At 42.8% G+C, this 20,995-nt stretch overlaps 2 protein-coding genes across 2 annotated transcripts in view; one reads left to right on the forward strand and one right to left on the reverse strand.

The window, feature by feature from the left end:
• Window positions 1–20,995, forward strand: part of LOC147337064 (protein NLRC3-like) — a 280,764-nt gene that overhangs the window by 115,470 nt on the left and 144,299 nt on the right. The gene's annotated exons all lie outside the window — the stretch shown is intronic.
• LOC147337067 (uncharacterized) lies at window positions 197–6,220 on the reverse strand. The gene is made up of 3 exons (XM_086287708.1): window positions 6,135–6,220; window positions 1,594–2,778; window positions 197–1,268 (listed from the first exon to the last, which is right to left on the reverse strand). The coding sequence occupies exons 1-3, from the start codon at window positions 6,150–6,152 to the stop codon at window positions 576–578; spliced, it is 1,896 nt and encodes a 631-aa protein (XP_086143834.1). The 5' UTR covers window positions 6,153–6,220; the 3' UTR covers window positions 197–575.

The following is a 20,995-nucleotide window of genomic DNA, read 5'->3' on the forward strand; positions in this document are numbered from 1 at the left end:
TTCTTGGCCATGAGTGAGATTTACTGAGTGGGCAAATTAGGGAGACGACACCATCAGATCCCGAGCCCTCCATGTGTTAATCAAGAGACGGCTGCTGTGCTACATCCATAAATAATGAATAAATTAGGAGCTAAAGCTGAAAGGACAGTTTATTTGTACCATCTTCACGTGAACACATTCAAGAACATCACAGATGAAGAAACATTAAAAACTTCCACACTACATAAAGCAAGAAAAATAGTTTTTCTTTCAGGTGGTTTCAGAAAAACAGAAACATCAAACATCTCCAAGACTCTCTTTGAAAGAACTAAAAACCTTTGTTCTCATGGTCCAATCATGAGTGAACTCCCCGATGAAGCCTTGTGTGCTAAAACATGTCAGAGTTTTAAAGGTTAAACATGAGTTTCCAAAAAACGTTTTGCTGGAGAACAATGAACTATTTGACTGAGTTTCAATCATTTACAGACGAGCAAAACCAGGACAGAGAAAAAAGGACAAAACTGACTCAGTAAAACAACAGAAAAGAAGATCCCATGTAGATCTGTATTATGTAGAAGTTCAGCCCAGCAACCAGTTCAGTTCAACACAAGTTTAAATGATTCTATCTGAACTCTGTGGAGCCTGATCTCAAGCTTTTTGAGTCTGACACAGAAACCAGAGGATCTTTCTGTGTCTTCAGATTCACTGTGATCCAGTGATGGGAGTGATTTCAGCCCTGAGTGATCGCGCTGATGTTTGCACAGAGCAGACAATGAGGTGAATGTTTGGGCACATTGGTAACAGTGAAACAGTTTATTAGTAACGTGGGATCGTTTGTGTGCAGAGTATGATCTGAGATTCCTGAAGCTCTTGTCACACTGGTCACAGCTGTAGTTTCCTTCCATGTGTGTACGTTCATGAATGTTACAAGTACTTGAATGTGAGAAGCTTCTGTCACAGTGTCTGCACTTGTGTGGTTTCTCTCCTGTGTGGACTCGTTTGTGTGATTTAAGCTTCCATGCAGTGGTAAAGGATGACCCACACTGATCACAGAAGTGCTTTTTAACCCCACTGTGAATCAGTTCATGTTGTTTTAAATCACTTGATGTGGTGAAGCTTCTCCCACATTCTTTGCAGTATTTCAGTTTGTCTCCAGTGTGTCTACGTTGATGTGTTTTAAGGGCAGCTTGCCGACTGAAAGTTTTTCCACAGAGGTCACAATGAAAGTCTTTCCCACCACCACAGTGATGACAGGGTTGAGAACTGGATCCATCTGTGTCGCTCTGCTTCTAAACAAAGACACAAAGACAGTGTAAGTCAGTCCTTCAACATTTGTATCCTGAACGTCGCCTGAAATAAAGAGAATCTCTGCAGACGTCCAACTACATTTGACTGTTTCAGTTAACACACTCAGTTTACTGGGCTGCAATAACTACAATACTACCACCATAATACTACAGTAATACTAAAATCATAACTGAAAGGAAAATCTGAATAATCACTCAGAGCTGCTTTACCATGCAGTAGAATTGCTAACATGCTAACACAGTTTAATGAGCAGAGTTGTTCCAAACAGTCAGGCTAAAATGACAAGATAACAATATAAATACATACCTCACAGTAGCTGCACTTGTAGAGTCTCTTTCTGGTGTGGATCTGAAGGTGTCGTCTCAGGTCATGTGGAGATTTAAAAGTCTTCTCACACAGGTCACATTGATAAGGTCTCTCCTCAGTGTGGGTAAACATGTGTTGTTGTAAGTGTGCGTCTCTTGTAAACTGTTTGCCACACTGTTCACAGCAGTACACATCATGTCTGGTGTGAATGCGTAGGTGTGCATTTCGGTTCCCTCTCTGGCTGAAAGTTTTTCCACAGATGTCACAGCTGTATGCCTTAATTCCAGAGTGGGTAACTAGATGCCTCTGTAAACTGCTACTTTGAGTAAAAGCTCTGCCACACTGATCACAGCTGTACGCTTTAACTCCACTGTGGATGAGCTGGTGTTGTTTTAGGTAACCCTTCAAGGAAAAAGACTTTCCACACAAGTCACAGCTGAACGGTCTCTCTCCAGTGTGGATGACCTGATGCTGTTTTAGTGAAGCCTTCAGAGTAAACTCCATCCCACACTCGTCACAGCTGTATGCCTTAATTCCAGAGTGGGTAACTAGATGACTCTGTAAGCTGCTACTTTGAGTAAAAGCTCTGCCACACAAGTCACAGCTGAACGGTCTCTCTCCAGTGTGGATGACCTGATGCTGTTTTAGTGAAGCCTTCAGAGTAAACTCCATCCCACACTCGTCACAGCTGTATGCCTTAATTCCAGAGTGGGTAACTAGATGACTCTGTAAGTGGCTACTTTGAGTAAAAGCTCTGCCACACTGATCACAGCTGTACGCTTTAATTCCAGAGTGGGTAACTAGATGTTTCTGTAAGTTGCTACTGTCAGTAAAAGCTCTGCCACACTGATCACAGCTGTACGCTTTAACTCCACTGTGGATGAGTTGGTGTTTTTTTAGGGAACCCTTGAAGGAAAAAGACTTTCCACACAAGTCACAGCTGAACGGTCTCTCTCCAGTGTGGATGACCTGATGCTGTTTTAGTTTAGCCCTCACAGTAAAACCCTTCCCACACAAGTGACAGCTGAACGGTCTCTCTCCAGTGTGGATGACCTGATGCTGTTTTAGTGAAGCCCTCACAGTAAAACCCTTCCCACACTCGTCACAGGTGTGTTTTTTCTCTCCCTTTCTTCTGTGAGGTTTGTCGGCCTCCTGAGAGCGCTGACTTCTGGCTCCATGTTGGTCCTGCAGTGACAGAGATACAAACAGAGGCAGTGAGTGAAATGCAGTCGTGGAACAAACTCAACCTTCAAACTCCATTAACACTAGTTTTAAACCTGAAGGTGGAGCGTGGCACCAAACACCTTAAAGGTCTCTTATCCCCACCTGCTGGTAGTTCTAACACATTACATCCAACCTGCTGTTAAAGATAATTCATGACTGTTCAAACACTAAAATCATGCCCATCCCTCCTGATTGTACACACACACACACACACACACACACACACACACACACACACACACACACACACACACACACACACACACACAATTTTATAATTTAGATTATTTTGTTGTTTCCTATTACATATTTCTATAATTTGTATAGATTTATACAGAATTATTCAGTGATAATAAATCCTATGTTTGTTTATTCTAAAGGAACCCCGTTAGCTTCCACAACAGATGTTGCTCGTCTTCCGTCAAATACTCACATAAAATATTACACAATAAAGTGGATTCAAGATATCCACATAATTTCACTCTTACATCCACAGTGAGGTTTCACAATTGTTCAAATATAAGCAATCAATAATAATAATAATAATAATATCAATAACATTGAGGCACATTACACAAATTTCAAAAACAAATCATGTCTTACAATATTTACAACAACTAAAAGCTCTGTAAATCGGCTTTTAAGTCTTCATTGAAGTTTTGAATAATTCTCTAATTTTTTAAGGCAACTTATTCCACTTAAAAGTTGCTCTAAATGTAACAGTTTTACAAAACGTTACTTTTAACTCGAGCATTTACTAAATTGCAGCTTGTTGAAAACTGTGTAATATGATGATGTATTTCATCTGGATACTGCAGCTGAGCAGAATAAATGTGGTGTGTTTAACAGAATTGCTTTCTTTAGAACTACAAGTAAGCCATAGAATATTTTAGCCTGTACAGGAAGCCAAGAAAGGTTATTATGCATTTTATCAATATTAGTATAGTATGAACATCTTCACACTAATCTGGACGCCTTATTCTGGACTAACTGAAGTCTGTTAAGATCTGTCTTATTAGCTGCTGACCAACTGATTGAACAATACTCCAGATGAGACATTACTAGTGCATTAATGACATCTTTCATAACGAAGAAGTGATACACAAAGAGCATTTCATAGCCATAGCTATGCCTTGTCGGCAGAGTTATGTGACATTAGTGATGTTTGTACTTTCAGCGTTAACTTGGTTTTAAAGCCTTTAAAATATATGCCGTTCAATAGTCGACCTTAATCTGACAGAGAATGTGATGATTTTGTGGATAATTAAAGTCAGTCATATATCCACAAACACAACAAGCTGAAAGTCAGTGATGCTGCTCGGTTTGCAGTCCTGAACATCACGGCACAAGCAGGATTCACTGCACTGTTAATGTTAGCTGTGTTATATTGCTGCCTCTGTTCGCTGGTGTCGAGCCAAACGCACTTTAACGTGTGTTTGAACGAGCTGACGGTTCACTCGTTAAGCTGAAAGAAAGATGCTTTAATCACAGCAGTCACACATGTGTCCACTGCACCATCTGGAACTCTTCTTGTTTACACTCGTAATAACACAAACACTAAATCCTGCTTCTCTGGTGCTGTTGTGTAGCAGTGTGTACACCTGAGACTGTCACCTGTGTCTGTCCTGCACTCTCTCTCTGTTTCTTTCTCTCTGATTGTGGAATAAAAGTATGAACGTGTGTTTATAAGTTACACTTGTGTTTGAATCCTGCAGCTTATCACACATTTGATTTCCATGTGTGACGACTGCAAATGTCCAGAGTGAGGACAGACTGAGGGAGCCACTGCTGCACATCATCTGTGAGGCTTTGCAGCCCTGATGATCCACCAGGACAAACTCAGCAGTGTGTGAGGAAGAGGAGGAGGAAGAGCCAGCAGCAGCTGACAGATGGAGAGAATAGACAGACTGTTCCCTGTTTGTGAAGGACTGCTAGGAAAGTTTAACATAACTGTCTGTGCTGAATCAGTCTTATTAGGTAATGTTCAAATAATGTGATCATCCCAGTGTTTCCAGTGTGGGAGAAAGTACTCGGGGCCTTCAAGTTACACACTATGAAAGGCAGCAACAAGTTTAATGTTCAGAAACCTAAAGTCTGTATCAGCAGCAGAATGGAGCTAAAAATAAATGTTGGTTTCAGTTCTATGAAGCTTTGAGTATTTTGGATCAGTAGCTGCTGTGTTTGTTGCATCATATTGCTGTAACTGTTTATATGCTTTATATATTCTGAGCTAAGTTGATCTATAGTGTTACATCATATTCTATAAGGATGTTATGTGTTTGTAGACTTTCTGCCCAGTTTGACCCATTTAGCAGACGTCAGCCTGTTTAAGGCTCTGATATCTATTCTGTGTGACTTAAAGCAGTTATGACATGGTCTGATTTTCTCACCCAATAAAGGAATATTTCATATATCAGTCTACTCTTCATTCTATCAGACACAGTTATCACAGCTCCTACATTTGCTTTTTACACATATATGTAAGCATTGAGCCACATTTAGTACCAACATGTTCTCCTTCATTTCTGTCAAACAAAGCTGTATGAAACGTTTCCAGCTGTTAGTATCATGGTTGCTAGGAAACCTGGGCAGCGCGACGGAGGCTAGACGTCCCATTTCACGAGCCTACGAGCCTCGCACTTCGGCCTTAGCGGTCTTTGAGTACGCGGCCCTTGAGGACTTTAAAGCTGCAGAACCTGAATCGGGATACAGCCATGATGATCTCCAGCCTCGTGCTCGCCAACATTCTCACCTGAGTTAAGAAGACGATCACTGAAATGGTCTCAGCAGGTCCTTTGATGACAGCAATGAAATGCAGTGGTAAGGCTTTTTGGGGATTAAGTTCGTTTTCATGGCAAAGAAGGACGATGCAGTTCATCTGATCACTCCTCATAACATTCTGGAGTGCAGGCAAAATGCTATTATAAAAACTTAAGCAGCAACTTCTCCAGGTTCCAATATTTATGCAATTCTCAAACCTTTTGGCCACGACTGTATAACCTCTTCTGAAGTTTAGTGGATATTATACATGGTTATGCTCAGGATGTGTCGGCCAGTTTCCACTGGAAACGCCTTTTGGTTAAACTGTCAGCGAGGAATTTGCATTTGCACTGTTACATTTTTATATAACTTTAATGCACATAAACAACAGCTGCTTGTTTCAGTGAAAATACATTGATGGCTTTTTAATAAAGTTGTGCAGCTGTAAAGTATTTTGTCTGGTGTCAATTCTATCGTCAGCTACATCGTTATGGCAAATGTTCAAATGTATATGGTGATAAATATCTTTGGTCATATGGTCCTGCTCTGTCTGTCACCTTCTGTGTTGAGCTCATTGTTTCCTCTGTAGTGGCTGAGCTGAGTCCAAGTAGCTGAAAATGTTCCTCTGCTGCTCCGTCAGACTCTCCTCCTCCTGCTGATCAGCTGGGACACAAAACAGATCTTTGTTAGGCTCCACACTGCACTGAAGAGTCAAAGTGTCTCATATGTTCATCTGACAAGTGAAAGAACACATTTTTGTTTCCCGAGGTGGGCAACTTGTTGGAAACAAACACAAAAGCTTTGAGCACTGATACCTGCCATTGCTGGCATTGAAAAATGCAACGCCAGCAATGTGGATTGTCAAGACTCAAACCAATCATCAAGCAAAGACAACAGGGATCATTTGTTTCTGTTTATTTAGCATTCACAGCATTTGTAGTTGCCTTCTGTGCAGGGGAAGTCCACGCACACTGTGTGGTACCGCCATCCGCAGAAGGTGCATTCAACCTCTGTAAGAGAAACGAGATTGTCTGAGACTGAAATGATATTCACTAAAGAAGTGGTGATTTGTAAAACTTCAAGTGTATGATAAGGTGAAAACAAATACACAACTGTATGTCATGTAGTTGAAGGTTTTTTTTCCTTTGGAAGACCGGAAAACACTGAAAGTTACAAATTAGTCCTTTATTTATCCAGGTAAAAAAAAATCTCATTGAGATTAAAAATCTCATTTCCAAGAGAGACCTGGCGTCATGGCAACACAAGTCACATACCACACAGGTATATAACATTTAAAACAAACACAATATCCCAACATGTGTAACAAATGTATTGTGCTTGAAACAAATTCAGAATAGGTGATAAAGCAGCTGCACATGTGTGTCACGAGTAAATCTGGCTGTATAACAAACAGAAACAAGTGATCCTGCTGTCTTTGCTCAATGGTTGGTTTGAGTCTTGACAATCCACATTGCTGCCATCTTTCAATATGTTTGAATGCACCAGTGTAAGTGCAGCCACTCAGACTCAATGTGTTCATAGAAACAGGTGCAGATGTGTCACGAGTTCATCCAGCAGTAGCTATGGCACTTGGCCACAGTGGACTGACCTGCATTCGAGACTGCTCCAGCTGCTCTGTGACAGTCAGTAGATCTGCTACAAATTAGAGATGGCACGATACCACTTTTTTATGTCCGATACCGATATCATAAATTTGGATATCTGCCGATACCGATATGAATCTGATATAGTGTTTTTTAATCAACAAAACTGTTTTTTAAAATATCTTGCTGCATTTTGCAAGTCTGCAAGTTCATACTCAAGTTTAAAACAACAACTACACTAAAGCTATTCTGTTATACCTGTATACAAAAAAAATATTTCATAGTTCAGCAATACTGATCAATCTAATAAACTTAAACCTACACCATCCTCCCTATTCTGGTATTTTAAAGAGTACTTAGCGTAAATATTAAGCAACCTAACTAATAGGGTTCCAACTCCAAGCAACAACAAAAATAAATAAATAAAAAATAGGGAACCACCCCTCACGCGCCACCTCATGATGCTTAATCGACGTAATCAACCTTAATTTGATGCAGTGTGGAAAAAAAATGCACAGAAATCAATTATTTTTCAAGAAATATTAAATAGATTCAACATCTTTCTTCAACAAAATTGCAGACTGCACAGATGGTACCTTCCCAAAGGAAAAAGTACTATAGCTTACTAGGGTATATATATTAGACTTAATAGTCACAGTAATTGACTTCTATTCATTTTACATCAAATTAAAACTTTGGGTGTCAGATAAGTATTTATTAAAAGCTCGACATTTTAAATGAGAATAAGAAAGAAAAGTCTGTCTTTGTGCCCCCTTTTCCCTGTTAATGCCCTATCGGCCCCCCTGGCTAAACTTTGCTAGATCCGTCCCTGCACAGTTACCAGCGTCAGCTACGTAGTAAAAGATCCTGGTGTAGCAAGTAATATTAAATAAATTGTAACAACAGCTTATCAAGCTTAAACGTGCTGCTGTTGTTCAGCCGCTGGTTTCCTCTTTCTGGTGCAAAGTGGGCCAAAAACAAACAAGAGAGACGGACTCGAGACAGAAAAGCCGATCAGCTGATCATTAAGCGAGAGGCAGTCGCTTGTTAAGCTTAACGTGGGAATGCTTTACAAACATTCAGAGATGGACTTACACACTTGCTTTACTTCTCTCGGGATAATGTGGGGATGAACAAAAAGTATTTGACCAGCATAATATAATCTGCAGTATGATCATTGCTTTAACAATGTAACAGATAGCTTTGAGATGGCCTTAAGATGTTTATGATGATGTTAACTTTGTATTTCAGGTGCAGTTATAACTATTTTATACATATTGCATATCTGTGCTTATTTGAGTTGATGTTCAGGTTCTTTAAAGGCCGTAAGCCTCACTGACGTGACTGTTCAGGTGATACATGCTGAGGGAAAACTAGAACATAGAAGGAATTGCAATACATGCTTACAAAACACTTATATCAGTTTATTTTATTATCTTTTATATGTTCATATTCTTGTATTAAGCTTTTAGTAGGGGTTCTTGATTAAAACATTTATTTAGTAGAAGACATACACATAGTCTCAGTGAGCCTCTGGTCTGGTAAAAGGTCAGAAGTGCGAGAGGTGACATCGAGGCTGAGTGAGGTCGTGACACACACACTTTAAATTAGATTTATTTAGAGGATGTTTGGCTGTAACTGCAAAATTGTCTTGGTAAAAGAGGAACCGTTTCTTGGTGTCTCGGCAAGAAAGAGGAATAGGATAAGAACTGAAAGGTACACAGGAAGTGCCAGCCATGAAAATAGACGATGATGTTCTGTGTAAAAGGTCATTGTGGTGTTGATTTGACGTATGTATAAAATGTATCTGTGACGCATGAAGGGGCGTCAGTAAACAAACCCTGATGTTATAAAATAATTGTTTGTGCCTTAGTAAGTCGAAGATCAATTGCTGTTTTCAGTGATCTTCCCACGTGTGAATTAAAATCTTCGTTTGACTTCACCCGGCCGGACCAGTGTGGTTATTTTTCGATCACCTCTTGTACCCTTCCTCAATTTTTGAATCTTAATATTTGGGGGCTTCGTCCGGTGGTTGAGTAAGGGAGAAAAGTGGAGGTGTGAGCGGTGGTCCGAGGTGGTCAGACGGGCAGACATGAATTCCAGTGGTTGAAGTGAGTGGGCATAAGCCGGCTTATCCAAAAGGTAAGGCACTACCTGTTGAATTATTTCCAAAGTGTGCCAAATTGGACATGATAAAATTTAAGTCCACTCACTGAAGTTACTGGTGGATGTCTGTTTTGATTTTGATGAAAATCTCATGAGTTGATGCAGTTAGAGTTCTGCTAAGAAGAAATGAAAGTAGTTAAGAGTCTGATAAGAAAAGTTTAAATACTGGGTTGAAGTCCCAAAGAAATTGAGTTAGAGTCTCAAGTAGTTTGGTAGGGAATTGGTTATTTTGTTGGTTAGAGTCCAAATTTGGTCATAAGAGTGGACCTGAGCGGTCAAATTGACCACTAGGTTGCACCTGCCTCAGTTATACACTTGTTTCGGGTGTTGATTGTTGTTTCAAAGTATTATAAATTATTCTAGAACGGCAGTTCGAGTCTGCTAGGAAGCGCAGAGCCCGGAGGTTACGCTCCCTCCTTGTCGTGGACGCGCGACATTGACCTCTCGGCGAAGAGGGATAGTTCAGTGTGGCTTAACTGTGGGGTACAGGGCATCCTGGAATTAAGCTAGGAGTTAGAGTCTCCTTACCGTTTGGAACGGTATCTGCGCTTTTTTGGGCAGCAAAGGTTGGACCTTGGGTGTTGGACACTTTTAAATTGAGTTAGGGATTTTAAGAGATGAGGCCAGAAACAGTTAAAGTCTTGATACTGGTTAATTGATCGCAAAAAACTCAGGGAGTTTATCGGTTAGACTGTTATGTTAAATTTGTCGAAATTCGATAGGTGTTAAAAGGTTTAAAATCTGTGCAGTTGTAAATATAAGACGTCTCTGTAATAAAAAAAAAAGATCTCTGTGGGTGGAGTCAGCAATGCACTGACTGCCTGCTGCTATTCTTAGATGAAGAGTGTGTGTGCATGCAAATGAGGCAGCTGATGCAGAGCGCATGAGAGGACTATGCTTTCGGTTTTGTGTGTCATTCAGCTCTATAACTATTGTTTGCAAATGTGGATAAATGTCTGCAATTAAAATGCTGGCTTAGTAAATAATAACATTGTAAATATATGAATGGTGACAGCGTTTCAAAATAGAATATAAGAATTGTTTGTGTTTAAAACCAACGTTTAGGTAAGAAGATTTAAGGTGGATTTGAAGGCATTAACAAAAATAAAAGGGTTACAGTCTGCAAGTGTTGTTAATTCATGAGCTGACTGGATGCAGAGTAAGTGGAGTGGTCATCCTGAGAATCTCCCCATGAGTTTTCGGTGTGCATAGAAATTGAGGAGGCTGAACTGGAAGCCTGCCTGGGTCGTTGTTTTTGTTTATTTGAGGGTCTGCTGGAAGTTTGTGAAAACGACCACCTTGATATGTGGGAGCCTTCTCGGGCAGCGATTTTTTTGTTAAACATGTGGCAGGCTGCGCAAAATGGAGAAAGCTTTGACATAATGACATAAAGGTGATTTCTTGGTTTTAGATTTATTAGTACGGGACAAGTTGAGGGACCCTTGAGGGTGTGTTGCTGTAAAGTATATAAGGGACGCGCAGCGCCGTTAATGGGTTTAAAATAAATGAAAAAACACTAATCCGAGGAACTATTGGAGAGGTAAGTATACGGAGGTGAGCGCGTTGCGCATAAGGGTTGCTGGTGTCATATATTAACACTTTGAGGGCGAATAATTTTGATTGAGTGTCAACGCTTGAGAACGCGAGGACAGCCTCTAAAGTGCTGGGTTAAACTTTGTGTGTCACCGAGCAGGGGAAGAGGAGCCAGTGGTTGCGAGAACAGCGAGACGAAGACTGAAACCGAAAGTTAAGCGTGTCTGGGTGACCTAGACCTAGAAAGTGGAGTCGACCAACGCCGTTGGAAGAGGTAAGTCTGTGTTTCAGAGAATGGCTGACAGCTCGGGTGCGACACCTAGTGGGAAAAGGGGATGCAAACCTCTGAAGGATCAGCTTGAACAGCTTAAGAAAGCTATTCGTTTGGCTTCCCCTGGAGTATTAAAATCAGCAGAGAAAGAGTGTCAAGCGATGGAGGTTGAGGTAAGCAAACTTATTACATCCCAACAGAAAGGGCTGGGTGATAAAATACCTCTGAGCTTGGTGTTAAAAACTGAAGGAGAAGTGTATGGACAAATGCATGAGGCCCTATGTGCGTCCATAGAGGCATTAACGGCATTGGAGGTTATAAAGCAGAGAGTAATGCAGGGAGGGCCAGAAGAGGAGAATGAAGACCGTGCGACGTCATCAGAAGAAGAAGACGATGAGGAGGACGAAGATGGAGGAGCTGAACCCCAACCAAGTACAAGCCTAATTTTGAGGAAAAGAAGTGTGAAGAGAGACCAAGCACAGAGACGGCCCATATTTAAGAGCTCAAAGAGTAGAAAAGTGAGTTTTGAACAAGGAGCTCCTGACCCTGGTTTAAGTCTGCCTCTAATAGCAGGTCCAAAGAACGAACCAGTTTATCGCGCCTATAAGGTGAGAGATTTGGAAGCATTGGTTAAACAACTTCCACCAATAACCAAGGGAGAACATTGGGAAGGAGAAGAATTAGCGCTGGGCGATTTTCGCGCTTTGGCCGGACGTTGTATGCTGGGTGGTGGGTTAGCAGATGTAGAGCAGATAGCTCAAACAACCAGATATGCAAATGACCTGCAATATCATGAGGTGCAGAATGACTTAGCAGATGCAGTCCGAGAGAAGTACCCAACTCCTAACTCTGGAGCCATTCCAAAAATTATTTGGGATCCCAAAAACACACCCAGAGAGTGTTTAGCTAAAGCAAAGGAACAATGGTTGTTAGGAACAGGAATACATCCGGGGAAGGAGGGTGAAAGTAGAGCGTGGTTTCGTTCGGCAGTGCTGGCAGGGCTGCCCAACCAGGTTGCAGTTGACTTGGAAAAGAACCCAGATTTTGCCGTTGCAGACTCGGTGCAGTGGGATAGACATGTGACCCACAGACTTCAGCAGGAACAGGATTTGGCAAACAAACAAAAGAAAGAGTTGGAGGAAGTCCAGGCGTGGCTGGTTAAGTTGCAGCTGGCAGAAGCAAAAAACAAAGCAGGAGACAGAAAGAAAGAGGATAAAGAGAGCGCAAGGAAAATAATGGTGGCAAGGCCTCAGCCCGATCCTGTGCCTGACTTGCCAGATCAGGATCCGGGTCTCTACCCTGATGACCGTTGGCCCGCCAATGCACCAAGGCAGCGTCAACCAGTAGGGAATTGGGGGACCGGTGGACCGCAGAGAGGGCGTGGTGGATCCGTGAGGGGAGGACAAAGGGCTCGGAATCCAGGGAATCCTAACAATGTGTCTTGGACTGCCTGTTACAGCTGTGGAGCAGAAGGACACTGGTCCCGAGAATGTCCTGAATCGCAGCGAAATTATCAGAGGCGAGGCTATCAATCCCAGGCACGAGGAGGCCCAAGACAAAGAGCTGCTTACAGGGGAGCACATCAAGCTCCAAACCCGAATGCAGCACCAGCCGCCCAGTACCCAGTAGCTGACTGGGGCTGGGAGAGGGAGCAATACTGACGGAGCCCGGAGAAACTGAACAGCGTGGGGGGCGGCAGAACCCATGCTGTCAATGACCGTGGAAGGCACTGAATTGCCCTTCCTGGTGGATACTGGAGCAACATACTCAACACTGAAAGACACACCAGACAGTGCGACACTCTCCTGTCACACAGTTAATGTGGTAGGCTTTTCCGGGATTCCAATGACACTGCCATTGACAGGTCCAGCATTGACACAGCTGGGAAAACAGACTTTGAAACACCAATATGTGGTGTCCTCACAGGTGCCTGCAAATCTCATGGGCAGGGACCTGCTTGTGAAACTGGGAGCCACAATCATGTGCTCACCAGATGGACTGATTGTTACTCTGCCTGGAGGAAAAGAATTCCCGTGCCTGGGATCACCTTCAAAGACTCAATATCTAGTCCAGAACTCTGAACAACCCACTGCCGAAATCTACTGGGGGAGGCTGGTGGAAGAAGGCATTCTGAGACATTATCAGCTGTGGAGACCCTGGATAATGAGCCTGGCCGTCTACTCCCCTCCGCGAGATCCTTTCCACGTTACACTCTTTTATGATAGGGAAGATAACGATATCTATGGGGAACAGTTCCAGTCTGATCTTGAGGGACAGACGTGGAATGTGCGAACACATAACATTTATGTTGGACCAGAAGGTGTGGCCGCGGCTGTGAAATTTACGGATGAACAACTGCCTTGGTACAATGTGGGAGAGGATTCAGCCCCTCACATTACATTGGCGGTCCACGAGGGTCATGGGCCAAGAGATCTGGGACCAATGGTCAAGCGGGTGCTGGACAATGCATGCTGGCAAAGCACCCAAATTCCAAATGTCTGGTATGCACCAAAATGTAAAATATATCGCATAACTTGTTTGTCCAACGATGCAGTGATCTTAGAACATAAAGAAATCTCCAGAATACATGGCAGGGAAAGAATGGATCATCCTGATGCAGTAGCTGAGCTCTCAAAATTGCCTGGTACTTTGTGGTCCGCAGGGCCCACAGATGTAGGTTTGGCTAACTGTTCGCCTGTCCTGTTCCAGCTGAAGTCTGACATAACAATTAACAGACCACAATATAAGCACAAAACTGAAGCAGAAGAAGGTATAGCTGAAACCATTGAAGGGCTGTGGAAAGCAGGAGTGCTTGAGCCCTCATGGTCATTTTGGAACACACCTATTTTGCCAGTGGAAAAACATGGGACAGGGAAGTACCGTATGGCACATGATTTGAGAGCAATAAATGCCATACTGAGGACTGACACTGTGCCTGTACCAAATCCCTACACAGCTCTGACCGAAATTACTGGGGACCAAAAGTGGTTCACATGTATTGACCTAGCGAATGCATTCTTTTGTCTCCCACTGCACGAGTCACTCAGAGACATTTTCTCTTTCACATACAGAGGCCGGAAATTTAGGTACACACGCCTACCACAAGGCTTTGCACTCTCACCAGCCCCGTCAGCAGCGGCCTGTACGGCAGCATCGCTCGTGGTGTTGAACAGATTGGCGGAGTGTGGCTTCAAAGTGAGCAAAGAAAAACTGCAGTTGGTCCGGCCAGAGGTAACATTCCTGGGCCGGGTGATCGCACACAGATCAGTGGGGTTAATGAACACACACAGGGACCAAATTCTGACACATCCAAAACCAAGAACTGTGAAGGAGTTGCTTTCCTTTCTTGGCTTGACAGGTTACAGCAGGCAGTTCATTCCGAACTAGGCGGGTAAAACTGCCCCTTTAAGGGACCTGATCAAGAAAGTTGGTGTCCGAAATCTGAAGGCTGAGTTGCCTTGGACGCCGGACACAGAGACAGCGTTCATTTCGCTAAAACAGGATTTGTCAAGAGCCACAGATCTGGCCACACCTAACTATGATGAGGCATTTTATCTTGATGTTTCAGAAACAAAGGGAGTTGTGAATGGTGTGTTGTTTCAGAAAAAAGGGGGAGGTAGGGATGTACTTATGTATGTCAGCATAAGATTAAATTCAACAGAAGCAAGGCATCCCACATGCACACAACACGCAGCAGGAGTAGCAAAGATAATTCAGAAAACAGCACACATAGTGAGGGAACACCCACTGAAAGTGCTTACCACACACAGTGTAGTGGCCTATGTGAACTCACAGGTATTCACAATGACTCCACTGACGCAACAAAGGTTGAGCAAAATTTTAGAGGCGCCAAATTTGATATTCACACATGAAGGAATAAATATGGCAGACCTAATGGGGTCAGGAGAACCACATGACTGTATTAAGAAAGCCCAGGTTGAAGGAAAAATCAGGGAAGACCTAAAGGCAGAGCCCATACTTGGAGCTGAGGATTGGTTCACAGATGGATGCTGCCACAGAGATGAAGAAGGGAGAGCGGGCTATGCAGTAGTCTGTAGAGTAGGAACTGAGTTTCAGGTGAAAGAAGCAGGAAAAATTGAGGGACAACAGTCGGCCCAGAGAGCTGAAGTGATAGCCCTAACTCGAGCCCTGAGGTTGGCTAAAAACATGAGAGTGAACATCTACACTGACTCAGCATATGCGTTTGGAGCAGCTCATGTGGAACTGGCTCAGTGGAAGAGAGCCGGGTTCAGAACGGCCACTAATGCACCCATCTGTCACAAAAAGGAAATGGAGGAACTGGAAAAGGCCCTGGAGGACCCAGACGAGGTAAGTATTATGAAATGCAAAGGCCACTCACAAGCAGACAGTATGGTGGCAAGAGGAAATCAGAAAGCTGATGAAGCCGCAAAGGAAGCAGCGGGCTACAAAGGACAGAGACAACTGGTGCAGGTAACCCCAGAAGAGGAGGTTAGCACTAACAGCATGGAAGAAGTTAGACAGGCTCAGGAGGAGACATCCCCAGAGGAAAAGGGGGTGTGGGAAAACAAAGGAGCCTGGCAAGATGGCGGTTTGTGGAGGGGGCCAGATGGGCGTCCCGCGTTAACGGCCAAAATGGCGGAACAAAAGGTGAATGAGGCTCACGGGCTTGGTCACGTGGGAGTGAAACAGATGGAGAGAAATTTGTGCCGATGGTGGCATCCTGATTTGAGAAGGATGATACTGGAAAAGGCCAGAACGTGCCTAATTTGTGGGGCACACAACCCAAAGCCAGCAGTAAAACCTGAAGCTGGTAAGTTTCTCATGCCAGAAAGGCCAGGAGAAGAGGTCGTGATTGATTATACCGACATGATTGATACAGGCCCAGGTGGGGTGAGGTATTTGTTGGTGTGTGTGGATGTTCTGACTGGATGGCCCGAAGCATGGGCGACCAAACGTGAAGACGCGAAAAGTGTGATTAAGTGCTTAATCAATCATTACATTCCAAGGCATGGGTTTCCCAAGAGAATTAGATCAGACAATGGTACTCACTTCAAGAATAAAGATTTGCAAGAGGTAGAGAGGATGTTGGGAGTGCAACATAAGTTCGGGACGGTCTATCATCCTCAATCTCAAGGAAAGGTAGAGAGGATGAACCTAAATTTGAAAAACAAGTTGGCTAAAATCTGTGCGCAGACAGGGCTAAATTGGGTCGCAGCCCTGCCCATTGCTTTGATGACCATAAGATGTTCTGTTAACCAATCCACAGGTTTCACCCCTTATGAGCTGCTGACTGGGAGACAGTTTCCAGCACCCTAGACAGTGGTCCCGGTGGAGCAGCCCAGGACAAGCAACAGGTCTCATGCAGAATGTTTTGATGAGTTGAAGGCTCTTGTGTCCAGCTTTACAAAACAGGTCACTTGTGAGAGATCCACGGGGAACGGAGAGGTCCCGGACGCAAAGGCAGTGTGGCTGAAGGTCATTAAGCGAAAGTGGAAGGAGCCCCGCTGGACTGGTCCGTATGAGGTGACCGCCCGGCTACAGCAGTCCAGCTGAAAGGGAAAGGCGACACCTGGTACCACTGGTCGCAGTGTGCACCCGCACACGAGAGCTTGGTGGAGGAAAATCCGTCTTCAAAGAACGCAGGTGTCAAGGAACAGAGGCAGAATAAACCTCTTCACCTGTGCAACGGGCCGACCAGTAGTCCACCTGGAAGGCCGAAGAAAGAAGAGCAGCCTAGGAGGAGATCGCCGCGCCTACAGAAAGGAGTGGTAACAAATTGAGAGTTTGAAAAGGGGTGGTTTAAATAAAAAGAGTAAAAAAAAGGGAAAGTGGAAGGGGCTTGCTCTGTCAATTATGTTGTCTCTATCTGTATTGGTGGGTATTTTGGTGACCTGTGGTTGTTGTCTCATTCCTTGTGCCCGAAGGTTGGTAGAGAAAGTGATTGTAAAGGCAGTGGACCCTGGGGCGGTGGCCCCTATGTCCATGATGCCGATGATGGATCTGGAGGTAGCCGAGTGGACTGAGGAGTGAACAACAACCTATGTATCGACCTCTGGTGTGCCAGAGGTCGAAAGGGGGATTGTGGGGATGAACAAAAAGTATTTGACCAGCATAATATAATCTGCAGTATGATCATTGCTTTAACAATGTAACAGATAGCTTTAAGATGGCCTTAAGATGTTTATGATGATGTTAACTTTGTATTTCAGGTGCAGTTATAACTATTTTATACATATTGCATATCTGTGCTTATTTGAGTTGATGTTCAGGTTCTTTAAAGGTCTTAAGCCTCACTGACGTGACTGTTCAGGTGATACATGCTGAGGGAAAACTAGAACATAGAAGGAATTGCAATACATGCTTACAAAACACTTATATCAGTTTATTTTATTATCTTTTATATGTTCATATTCTTGTATTAAGCTTTTAGTAGGGGTTCTTGATTAAAACATTTATTTAGTAGAAGACATACACATAGTCTCAGTGAGCCTCTGGTCTGGTAAAAGGTCAGAAGTGCGAGAGGTGACATCGAGGCTGAGTGAGGTCGTGACACACACACTTTAAATTAGATTTATTTAGAGGATGTTTGGCTGTAACTGCAAAATTGTCTTGGTAAAAGAGGAACCGTTTCTTGGTGTCTCGGCAAGAAAGAGGAATAGGATAAGAACTGAAAGGTACACAGGAAGTGCCAGCCATGAAAATAGACGATGATGTTCTGTGTAAAAGGTCATTGTGGTGTTGATTTGACGTATGTATAAAATGTATCTGTGACGCATGAAGGGGCGTCAGTAAACAAACCCTGATGTTATAAAATAATTGTTTGTGCCTTAGTAAGTCGAAGATCAATTGCTGTTTTCAGTGATCTTCCCACGTGTGAATTAAAATCTTCGTTTGACTTCACCCGGCCGGACCAGTGTGGTTATTTTTCGATCACCTCTTGTACCCTTCCTCAATTTTTGAATCTTAATAATAACTTTGTCGGAGATGAAATGCTGGGTTGCTAGCGAAGCTCCACATGCTATCCAGACTACCGACAGGTCCCGCATGCCACAGCCGCTCTATCACGTGATGCATACTGCTCCGACGTGCTAACGTTCTGAGGCGAGTTACGGCGTGTTGCAAGTTTTGTGAGGTGCTTTCGTGATATTTAATGGATCGGATTACATTTTTTATTTTTCTCCGATATCCGATCCAGTAATTTAGGTCAGTATCGGACCGATACCGATACGTAATATTGGATCGGTCCATCTCTACTACAAATTGCAGATCATATGCAAGTTTTGAAATGACATTATAAATATTCCTAACTTAGCCACGGCAGCCATGTTGATGTATTACCTATATTGGTATCACTGTGGGGTTGTATACTGTTGATCTAAGGTGGAATTACCCTGTGGAAATAGGAATTTTCCATTTTAGAGCATTTTGAAATCACTGAAAGTTAGGTCAATTATGGACAATTTGAAAGGGCTTTTATTTTTGAAAGCAAAATCAGAATGACTTGATACTGATATGGTATCACTGTGGGGCTTTATACTGTTGATCTAAAGTGGAATTACCCTGTGGAAACAAGAATTTTTCATTTTAGAGCATTTTGAATCGTTAGAAGATTAAGTCAAATATCCGCAATTTCAAAGGGCCATTACTATGAAAAGCAAAATCAGAATGACTTGATATTGATATGGTATCACTGTGGGGCTGTATACTGTAAATATAGAGTGAAGCTATCCTGTGGAAACAGGAATTTTCCATTTTAGAGCATTTTGAAATCACTGAAAGTTAGGTCAATTATGGACAATTTAAAAAGGCTTTTATTTTGGAAGGCATAATCAGAATGACTTGATATTGATATGGTATCACTGCGGGTTTGTATACTGTTGATCTAAGGTGGAATTACCCTGTGGAAACAGAAATGTTCCATTTTAGAGCATTTTGAAATCACTGAAAGTTAGGTCAATTATGGACAATTTGAAAAGGCTTTTATTTTTTAAAGCAAAATCAGAATGACTTGATATTGATATGGTATCACTGTGGGGCTGTATACTGTTGATCTAAAGTGGAATTACCCTGTGGAAACAAGAATTTTTCATTTTAGAGCATTTTGAATCGTTAGGAGATTAAGTCAAATATCGGCAATTTCAAAGGGCCATTACTATGAAAAGCAAAATCAGAAAGAATTAATTTTGATATGGTATTACTGTGAAAAAGCCTGCGGTTGAAAAGTGTTGATACAAAGTTCAAATAGTATTTGGAAATACGACTTTTGCTTTTAAGAGCATTATGAATTCATTGAAAGAGTAGTTCAAAAATGAAGATTCACAGGGCTTTTACTTTGAAATCCAAAATAAGATGGCCTTGATAGTGACAGGGCACAATTAGGGTACAAGGCTGTGTCATATAGATGTAACATTAGAGTTTGTAAAAAAAAAAAAAAAAAAGCCTAAATTATATGTTATTATGTTCTTAACATATGTTTATTCACTCGAAGTTGGCTTTTATTTTGAAATCCGGTTTCCACATCCATTCCCGTAATACTTTGAATACACAGGGAACGTAAAACAAACTGGAGGCTGGCTTGACATCAGTGAATGCCTCTGTTAGCTACACAGAGTTGCTCAGAGTGCTTGTGTTACACTAGCTAATCTACTCAGTCACTTTAACAGAACTATTAACATTCACATCTCACAGAACTGATTTGATTGGAGCATTACAACACGTTTGCACAGAGCATAGGAGCGCACTGACTCTGCTTCACGAGCGCTCCACCTAACGAGCGGGCTCGCGGTGCGGTCGCGCGGGACACTCCTCTGGTTTTCTCCCGTGTTTACATATAAATAACTTTGGCGGACCGCCTTAACTCTCCCATTCACATTAACGTGGGTAACCATGGTGACAATAAACAACATTTTCGGTGCGAGCACCGTGTACCGACCTGTAAAAGCAGGTGAAGAGCAGAGTAAGGAAGACACGATGCGTCTCTGCTTTCCTCCAGAACGTGTCTGAGGAAGCAGCGGAAGGTGGGCTCCACTTACTGCTCCCCGAAACCCCGGAGCAAGCACCAAAGTTCCGCCCTCACTGCTTTCTAACATAAAATGAATCCCTGTTACATGGATTTTCTATCCTCTTAAAGAAACTGAAAATAAATACATATAGCAATGAAAAATGTCCCGTTACATGAGTGTTTTACACAAAATAATATTCATGTGGTCATTCCCTCACAGGGGTGCCACAACTACACTGCTGTTTTGACAGAGACACAGTGTGTTTATCTAACTTGGCTGAAGCCAAAGTTCTCCAGACAAATTCAGTCTGTTTCTGCCAAGTGTGAACTCACTGGATGAGCGCCAGATACACAGAATCAAAAAGGGATAAATTACTTTTCTTATGTCATGTTCCCGTCACAAACTGGCTCAAGGAGAGGGGAAGCAGGAGTCCACAGATGAAATGTTCCTATAAATAAAGTGGAATTTATTCAAACTTTACCAAAACTTCAACACATCAAATACAAGCAGCTCAGCAGGGAGTGGATGTGTGTTGCATGTGCCAGGTGGATGCAGAGAGAGGCCAGGGCCACGTTCAAACCTGAACACGCTGCACAGTGTTTTGTTCCATTTGTTAGGGATGAATGAAATGCTTCCTTGAAAGGATGTGTGCAGTCACCAGTGGGCGTGGAAGCATGTGCGCCCTCATTTGGTGGGTGTGCAAGAAAAGTCATCCTGTCACACAGCAATGCCTACATAAATCACACCACTCTGCTTAAAATAATAATGTTTAGTGAAGCAGGTGAAGCAAAGGGCTGCTTTTAATAGGCTGGGAGACCCAGGTGTGCTGCTTTAGCTGCTGAGCCTCTTATGACAGAACA

The sequence above is a fragment of the Aulonocara sp. 'chitande type north' Nkhata Bay genome, linkage group LG3, assembly GCF_057382095.1.
Source record: "Aulonocara sp. 'chitande type north' Nkhata Bay isolate Kocher_YH1m ecotype deep benthic linkage group LG3, A_spYH_male_GT1.1, whole genome shotgun sequence".
Taxonomy (NCBI): Eukaryota; Metazoa; Chordata; class Actinopteri; order Cichliformes; family Cichlidae; genus Aulonocara; species Aulonocara sp. 'chitande type north' Nkhata Bay.